This window comes from Ruditapes philippinarum, unplaced genomic scaffold, assembly GCF_026571515.1.
Source record: "Ruditapes philippinarum isolate M1 unplaced genomic scaffold, ASM2657151v2 ctg4048_1_1_1_1, whole genome shotgun sequence".
NCBI lineage: Eukaryota > Metazoa > Mollusca > Bivalvia > Venerida > Veneridae > Ruditapes > Ruditapes philippinarum.
Genome location: NW_026858644.1, coordinates 57,681 through 67,785, shown reverse-complemented (window position 1 = coordinate 67,785; position 10,105 = coordinate 57,681). Strand labels below are relative to the sequence as shown.

The 10,105-nt window shown below is 33.1% G+C and overlaps 1 protein-coding gene across 1 annotated transcript; it reads left to right on the top strand.

Moving 5' to 3' along the window:
• Nucleotides 1-2,220: 2,220 nt before the first annotated feature.
• On the top strand, nucleotides 2,221-8,915 carry LOC132753823 (RNA-binding protein RO60-like). The gene is made up of 3 exons (XM_060744360.1): nucleotides 2,221-2,649; nucleotides 4,016-4,121; nucleotides 4,594-8,915. The coding sequence occupies exons 2-3, from the start codon at nucleotides 4,027-4,029 to the stop codon at nucleotides 7,241-7,243; spliced, it is 2,745 nt and encodes a 914-aa protein (XP_060600343.1). The 5' UTR covers nucleotides 2,221-2,649; nucleotides 4,016-4,026; the 3' UTR covers nucleotides 7,244-8,915.
• The last annotated feature ends 1,190 nt before the right edge of the window (nucleotides 8,916-10,105 follow it).

The following is a 10,105-nucleotide window of genomic DNA, read 5'->3' as shown; positions in this document are numbered from 1 at the left end:
TACATTATGTACATAAAGTGAAAATCAATGACCCTCGGGGCGGGGCCAATTTTGACCCCAGGGCTATAATTTGAACAATCTTGGTTAGGGTGTACCAGACAATGCCTTATGTAAAATATCTAAGCTCTAGGCCTTTTGGTCTTTACAAGAAGGTATTTTAAGTTTTTATTATATCTACATATAGTGAAAATTAATGACCCCCGGGCGCGCCGATTTTGACCCCAGGGCTATAATTTGAACAATCTTGGTAGAGGTCTACCAGACAATGCCTTATGCAAAATATCTAAGCTCTAGGCCTTTTGGGTATTTTCCAAGAAGATTTTTTAAGTTTTTACTATATGTACATAAAGTGAAAATCAATGACCCTCGGGGCGGGGCCAATTTTGACCCCAGGGCTATAATTTGAACAATCTTGGTTAGGGTGTACCAGACAATGCCTTATGTAAAATATCTAAGCTCTAGGCCTTTTGGGTCTTTACAAGAAGGTATTTTAAGTTTTTATTATATCTACATATAGTGAAAATTAATAACCCCCGGGGCGGCGCCGATTTTGACCCCAGGGCTATAATTTGAACAATCTTGGTAGAGGTCTACCAGACAATGCCTTATGCAAAATATCTAAGCTCTAGGCCTTTTGGGTATTTCCAAGAAGATTTTTTAAATTTAGTCTTATAATTCCTTTTGGTTGCCATGGCAACCAGATTTCTGCATGGAATGAAATTCTTTGAACAACTTTGGAAGCCCTTCACCCAAGGATCAATCCTGCCAAGTTTGGTTGAAATTGGACTAGTGGTTTTTCACAAGAAGATTTTTTAAGTTCACTATATAATCTATATAACACACACACACACAAACAAACACACACACAGGTGAATCGCTATATGCCACCGCATCGCAGATGCTGCGGTGGCATAAAAAGTAAATTTGTTTGTAATTGTTGTGTAAGATTTAATTTTATTTCAAATATCCTCTATATACTCGTATACTAACAAAGTATATGTCTGATTTCTGCCATTTTCATTCATTTTATTGCGGTTGAAGGGGCAACAACGTAACAGAGTGACAAAACGAGAGACATATTTTTGTCCCCGTGGCTATTTCGTTTCGTCGTAATACCGTGACGGAGCCTAAAGAAAATAATAAAAAAAAGACTATGAGAAAGCTGATACAATATTTTATGCAGCATAAAACATCTTTTTTTGTTGACCCATATTTGCCGTATTTTTGTCTTATGTTAAGGCGTGTTATCTTATTGTCATCTGTGCATCCATCAAATGCCTTTCTTTAATTATATTATATGTTTCGAGTTGTCGCAGTTGAAAGGCGTGTTAACGTCACAACAACAAAGCATAAAAGAAAATAAACGCTCGTTTATAACAAATATAAGAGCAGTGCATTAATGTGGTACACCCCCTAATATAGGCAAACATTCTCAAGCGCTTAAATGTAAGGTTAAACATAAGTAATGTTTATCAATATGCAAACTATGATTAAATCAAATATTTGTACAGCTTTTAAAATAAATGAGAAGTTTAATGTTTCTTAGAAGAAAAGTACGCACGTGTGATTATAACGCAACGAAGTTATAATCACATGACTAAGGATAGTGTCATGATCATATATTTAATAAAACATTCTTGAATCATAAATAAGGTTTTTTCCTTAATCGAATCCGTATCTGGTGGCATTATTTTTATGGATGTTCTAACCTTACATTTAAGCGCTTGAGAATATATGTCAGCATTAGAGGAAGTGACACTCCCATGCACCACAGCGTATACCAACATTACCAACTTTAACAATGTCCCACTTGTAACATGAAATGAATCTGTCATTTTTATTGTTGTTTAGTGAAAACATGAACCTGTGTGCGAAATTCAAAGTCGATGTGATGTCATCGATTTGTGTCACTGATAAAATCTAAAATAAGACCTAAATCATCCTTAAACTATCTTGAGCACTTTATTTAAATGCAACAAATCAAACATTTGTAACTTTTTGGTTTAACGAAATCTTGTCAATACATATCCAAGTAAATGATAAGCAAAAAGTTCTCCCAAAGATTATACTATTGGACGGAAAAATATGGTACATAATATAAAGTTTATAATAAGTAATTAAGTAATTTGGAGCTACTTTATGGCCAAACGTTTGATTATCACGGCACAAGTCCCAACCGTGTGATCGTAACGCCGCCGCGTAATAATCACACACGTGGTTATATTACCACGCGTGTGATAATTACACAACACGGATTTATATTTCAACACAAAACTAGACTTTTAACAAATGCAAAATACATCATAGAATGAACAAATCAGTTAGATAATAAGATGCCTTTTACTTACTGTTGATATCATAGATAAATAAAACAAATGTGTGTATGGTTATTTAATGAATAGAATGACTAAACCATTATCTTATTTTATACAACTAAATTTATATACTTGATATGTCATTCAAAAGTACCTGAACTGATCATCGTGTAAAAATATATGTGTTCCAGTGTTGCCATACCACGTGACCGCTAGGATACAGAACATGCGCATCGTTTGCATGCCAGATTCAGTTACGTTTTATCACCATATTTTGTGTACTTTACTGTTATTTACGAAATAAGCAGTACCAGCAATTGTTCAAGCATCAAAGGTATATCAAAACTCAGATAACTCCTCAGAATTAGAATATAGTTTTTTATAGTTGTAGAGGGAAATGGAAGGCATTTGAAAGCCACAACACTTGAAAGTCCCATATTCGTTCGTAGTGTTTCACGGATATATATAATAAGTTTTTAAGTTAACTTTTCTATATGTGTATCAAACTATTGCATTTCTAATAATTATCTACTATCTCCATCATAAGATGTTCAGGAACACGCTTCATTTATAATTGATACAGTTCTTGTTTTTCCGAAGTTTTCCAATGTCCATGTATCTAAATATATTTCAATAAATATCCTTTTTATAGATGATTGTATTTGTTTTAAAATGAGAACTCTGCGGCATCTTCTGTAAACCATCATGGTACTTCTAATATTTTATATTGATAACATCATCATATTTAAAAAAGGAAACAATTGAGAAACATTGTGACACCATGGCAGATAAGTTTCAACTCATATACATTCATATTAAAACAAGGATAATGGTATACAAGTTAGGTTAGAAATAAATGTGTTGCATTGCACCCAGCGTTATGTAACATATATAAAAAACAAACAAGATCAGAATAAAAACGAAGTGTTCTGTGTCAATCAAGAACAAGCGTGTTCAGTGTTATAAACAGCATAGACATGTACCAGATCAAAGGAATGGTGACAGTAAATCTTTTTATAACACTTGGTTTTTTATATTTTTATATGATAAATTGTAGGAAAAAAACCTGTTTATGGTTTACGAATGACTGCTCCAGTGGTGCAAGTTATTTATAAAAAATGTGTACTCGAACATTAAGGCTAGTTCTGATAGTTATACTGCTAATAACTTGTACAATTGCAGATACTCTGCTTGTGTTCCGTACACACAATTCAACACACTAGTATTGTCATATTGACAGTCTGCATTAGCAAATCATTACATTTTAACAAGATCTATCTACATAGAAAAAAAATGCACAAATGATTCAATGGATAATTTTTGTTCTGACAATTTTTTGTTTGTTATTCTTAGATTACCTTTTTATGCCCAATATTGTCACTTTTTGCCTTTGTGTGCGATGCTCGAGTCAATAGACCAATAATAATTGTATAGACGCGATTTTCAAACCCTTTGCCTCGTCAATAGAAAATTTGATCTTCAAGTTAAGAAAACTCTTAATCGGTGTTTTACCAGTAATTTATTGTATTATGTATAATCTCATTTTGATCCCTCTGTATAAGGAGAAAACCACAAAAAATACTTTGTTTTTGAGTTTTCGATTTGATTTAATTTCATGGTAAGAATTCAAATAGTAATGTTTATAAGTATAGAGCATACGATGACAACATTTCGATTTGAACAAATCATTTATATTTCAGAACAAAAAGTAATGATGAGTGACTTGAGATGTTTAGATCACTTTCTATGGTCAGATCAATCTAAAGGAAGACATCCGTCGAGCGAGAATGCTAAATTTATAGACAAGTTAGTACATTGAATTTTTAATTATTCTTATTTTATACGTATGAACCTGCATATGATGGTAAGTATATCATTGATGCTTTGCTGATTTTCATGGACAAAATTATAAGAGACCAAACAAGAAATGCAGTTTAATATTCTTATTCGAGGGTTGAATGATGAGTTCGCAGACGAAGTTGCTTTATTAAGGCGAAATGAAAATACTGATAAAAAAATTTATGTGACCTTTATATGGCATAAGTAAAACGCAAAAAGCATAACTTAATTAATGTTTTAGATCACTGATCTAGAGCATTGCTACTTTCGCCTAAAAGCGAGTGATCATGAGTTCGAATCAAAACTCACTGGGATTTTTTCTGATCCATTTGGATTTTCTGTTGCTAAATGAAATGGTCAGCGCATCTGTACGCGAACACAGACAGTCCTGGAATAAACCATGTATAACTGATAAATATCTGTATCTCATATTTTTCAGGTATATTGAGGCTGGAAAAGGAAAGGAAGTTGTCAAACACATAACTGACTTGAGTTTGTGTGGTAGAACACCGCGACAGAACTATTTGATATTTGCACTTGCCATTTGTGCTATATCTAAAGATCATGACACAAAGAAACAAGCGTATGAAAAACTCACCACTATATGCCGTATTCCAACTCATTTATTTTTGTTTGTAAGTTACTGTAAACAAGAAAGCTTGAAAAGATATCAGTCAAAAGGCTGGGGTAGAGCTCGTCGTAGAGCTATTATTAATTGGTACAAAAATCAAGCGAAAGATCCCGAAAGTTTTGCTAGACTTCTGACAAAATATAAATCAAAGACAAGAATGGTGCAAACTGACGGTATGGCAGAACAGAAGACAGACGAAAATACAATTGAAACAAAAACAGACAAGAAGAAAAAGAGTACCAAGACAAAAAAGAGACCCGGAAAAACGAAGACAGAAGAACAAAAAATGATAACGAAGACCAAAGAGACAACGGCAGAAACGAAGAATGAAGAAAGCATACAGAAAATTGAAAAAGAAAATAATACGGAGGACAAGAAGGCAGATATTACAGAAGAAAAGAAACCAGAAGAGAAAACGAATACATGTGATACAAATGCAATAGTAAAGGCAAATGAAACCAAGACAAACGAAAAGACAAATAAAGCAAAGGCAGAAAACAAAGGAGCAGGGACAATTGATAATTCACAGGAAACAAGGACAGGACAGAAGGAAGCAGAATCGAAGATAATAATAACTACAGAGGACTCGATGACAAAGGGAACAAAACAAAAGGAAAAAAAAACAGAAGAGAAAACAGAGAAAACGAGGACAGAAGTAACCACACAGGAACCGAAGAAAGAAGAGAACACAGAGAAAATAAAGAAAGAAATAACTAAGACAAAGCAAAACACAGGAAAAACGACACAGGATACGAAGAGAGATAAAGCAAATGATATAAAGAAAGGAGAGAAGACAGAAAAAGCGAAATCAAAAGATAAAATAGAGCAAACTAAAATAGATGAAAGCACGCAGGAAACAAAACAAAACAAAATCACAGAAAGAACGGATACAAAGAAAACAAAGACAAAAGAGAGCGAAAATGAAATGGAAATAGACGCAGAGATAAAGAACACTTTAGAGGATAAGAAAAAAATAAAGAAGACAGAAGAATCATGGACAGAGGCAACACATATAGAGGAATCACTGGCAGAGAGAATGAAAAGAGAGAAAACGAAAACAGATGAAATAAAAATAGAAACAAATTTGGATAAAACAAAGACAGAAGAGAAGAAGATGGAGAAAACGAAAACAGTGGAAAAGGGAAGAAAGACAAACAGTGGAAAGAAGACAGGAAAGAGAAAAGAAAAATGGTCACATGCAAAACTGTTTAAAATGGCGAGACCAAAGTTCAAAGACGATGATGATATGAAAGTCGTTAAACAATATATATTGTTTGGCTTTGAAAAAGCAAACACATTTGCAAGAGATCACGAAATACACAGTGAATTCATTTCCAAATTCTTGTCCTTCATAGAAGTTGCAGAGAAGGCGAAAAGGTGCACAGAAAAGGATCAGCTCGTGGCGCTTATAAAGAAACATAAGCTAGAACGAGAGCACATAACCACACAAATGATGAAAAAACCCGAAGTATGTGAAGCGATAATCGTCAATATGAAAGTAGGTGCAGTTATACGCAATCTCACTGTGATGGCTTCTAAAGGTATTTTTGACAAAAAGCCGGAGGTCATTGAGAAAACAACTACGATCATCTTAAACAAGAATGCGCTAATTAATGAAAGAGTACATCCAATCAACATAATAATTGCTTTACATATGTACGAGAAGGGCACAAACGAAATCAAGACTGAGAAAGACAAGATAGAAAAGGATGGGCATGATTCAACGAAAGCAACTCACAAACAACATATTAATACAGGACAATCGGCAGCGAGCTCAGCAGGACCTCAAACAAAAACAGAAAAGGAAAAAAGACTGAGCACGAATGTTGAGTACCGAAAATGGGAAGTAAACGCACGAATCAAGGAAGCGCTAAACTTGGCTTTTAGTCGGCATATAACTGATGCAGTAAAAGCTACTGATAAACGGTTTTTACTTGCAATTTCTAAAAGTAAAGATATGTTAAAAAATTGTAGAGGTTGTCCCGCAATGACATGCCAACACGTCGCAGCTGCCATGATTATGCTTACAATTAACGTTGAAAACCATTTCAAAATTGTTGCATTCTCGGGCGAGAATGAGACAACGGAAGAAATTGATATATCAAACAACGAGAAAAAATCATTAAATGACATTTGTGAGAAAATAGAAAAAATCGAAACTAATGGCAGCGAAGCAGATCCATCTGTTCCGATACGCTGGGCCAATAAAAAGAAAAAGAAAATTGATGTTTTTATTCTGTATGCCGGCTATTTGAAAACAGATTGGCATCGCACAACAGAGACGACTCTGAAGAAATATCGGAAGGTAAAACCTAATGCTAGGGTAATCGTTATCGGAATGCTACGTAATGACACATCCAGCGCAGTTGAGAAGGAAAATCGGTTTATTCGTTACATTGTTGGTTTCGACAAAAAGGTTCCAATGTTGATACAAGAATTTGTTCAGGAAGATTTATAATTGCAAGGAGACTAATACAACTGTTACAGCTGATGTGTTAAGAAAAGTATATACATAAACGTAAAACGCAGAGCCTAATGCTCTTAATTATGGATATCTATTTCAAAGTTCTTACAAAACATGTTATGAAGATAGATTATATAGCTTACCAAAGGAAATGAAGATATACTAAAACAGAAGACATCGTGTGTAGACATTTTTACTCCATGACTTAAGAAGTTTGATTTTGATGTTTATCACAAAAATGATGGAAACGCATGTTATTTTAAAAAATATCTTGGAGATAATCCTTTTCAATAAATGTCTATTATTTTTCTTGAATGGAAAGGTCTCCATTATTTGTAAGACCTGTAACATGTTTGTATACTAAAGTCCAATCATCTGTGACAAAGAAATAAAGACATTAAACTGCAACGCAATAATTTCAAGTACTTCTTTCATTATCTGATTATTTCCAGTCTGCAAAATACCCATGCTCTGAAAAAGGACATTTATCGGCAAGAATCACAAAATTGATATATCAAATTAAAACAATTGCATATTAGCCAACTAGAGAAAAAGAAAGTACATGAACTCGTATATCATTCTATGCATATCGCAATTTGAATCTCAAAAACAAAAATTTTCAAAAAAAAAATGATAATGCACACAGAAATGAAGAAGTGTATTTTAAGTGGGAAAAAGTCCTCGTATATGTCAATTCAAGAAAGAATAATTGACACTTGGCCCCTTCGCGGCCTCGTCCCTATGGTCTGATACTCGGTATTTCTCCCTTATTTAAAACATGCTATTTAGTCTTATGTTCACAAATACTCGTAAATATAGGTATATTTTGATATGTTATATTTCTTTCTTAAATAAATTAAACAAGCTTTATAAGATTAATTCTTGTAAAATAATATATATTTTGTAACATGTAATACATTTTGTATTTGTATATAAATTAACAATTTATTTCAGGTATCAAAAGTACGTTTGAATACCTTATTGGTTTTTCTGATTTTGTCGAGCTATGTTAGTTCATTTTTTCTTCATAAATTTTTTGTTGTTTTTTTCTACTTGTTGTATCTTTTTATTTTTTATACATTTGTCAAAAGACAAATATGTAGGATATATGTCTTTTGTAATCATTGAATTTTAAAAAAGAAAAATGCCAAACTATTTTTTTTGTATCAAAGAAATATGTGTGTATACATGTATGTTCTAAAAAGCGAAAAGCGCATGCGTGCAAGTCATTATTTCTAAACAGGTAAAACTCTTAACTTAATAAGCAGCAAAATATTTGGTTTTCCTACGTTGTTTTCGCTAAAGTAAAATATTCTTGCGTGCTCAAATTGTAGAAGTATTCTTTGTTACAAACCCTTTCTAGACCCGACCATAAAAATTCGAATACAACATTATTTTACTTTTCAAACATGTATATTTTATTTAAACTATTATACTTAATACATGTAGATACCTTTGGAAAGTTGAGTTTTTATAATATTATTGTAAAAGTACTAACTAGTTAGAAATTTAAGTATATTATTAAACATAAATACAGTCAGATACTGTGTTTTCGTTAACACCTTTTGATATTTTGGTCTCACGTTTTTAATTTGCTTCCTTCTAGCACATAACATTTATATGTTACAGAAATTTGGATTTAATTTAATAAATCTTATCAAAACCCCTTAATTGTGTGTCAGAAATCTTAAATGATATATAAATTCGTAGGCGACGAATACAGAAATCAATTGGAATATTTCGTTTAAATATGAGCGTTGGTGTGTCAGACATATTCCAATGGTTGCAGTATATCGGATATTTTGTCTTAACTGCCTTGAATAATTAATCGACATTATATCTCCACATCTTAGAAAAGATAACAATTTCCGAAGGTATCTTGAGGTCTTTCTCCGCCAATGAAGGTGGAATGCGCCATATGACCTATACTGTGTCGGTATGACGCAAACGGGGCCTTCATGAAGATAGATGTGGTTTAGTTCGTTGACTTCCATCCGCTTGCCCCTAACCGCTGTGTGTACGAATTTCGACAGGGATTTAGTTTTATTTTTTGTGAGGTAGATATCAAATTAGCTAACGAAACGTCATCGGCACAACTCAGGTATCCGTATGTGCCTGAAAGAAAATGCAATAGTAACGCTGTGACGTCGCCATAAGTCTTATACTCTGTCGGTGTGACGTAAAATCCAGTTAAACAAACATACAGTGTGACGTACAACCTTATAAATAAGGTTTCTTGTGAATGAATACTAAGATTTTGATAAAGATTCCATACTTGCAAACTTGTAGGAAAATATACATTAAACCCCGGACCCTCGAAATACTGTAACGCAGCTTCCAGTACGAATTTATACCCAAAAATATTGCACTATTCAGAAGGACATGAATAAGTTGTGTCAACAGTATATTGAAAATTACGTTTGAGAAACACATACACACATACCACACTCACACAAGTACATACAAACACGCACGCGCACAACGTGTAGAATGTCCAGGTATTATTGAAGCATTTGCACAAGTGAATTAATCTTTGAGATAAAAGAAGCTTATCTTATTCTAGTAATATGATTTTTAAACTCGTTTGTAATGACAAACACGTTTATAGAAAACGCAACAAAACGATTTATTGCAAAATCAGCAAGTTATTTGGTTTCATACAGTTTTTCTTAATTAAGTGAACTTTTCTATATCAAATATACTATTGCAGATGGAAAATGAACAAGAGAGACAACTGCCTGGAATTGGAAACATAGAACTTCAGGTACAATAATTGTTACCCATATCACCCATATAACATCATAGTAATGAGTTCATCTTTTAGATATAGACATTACTTAGGAAATCAACCTTTTG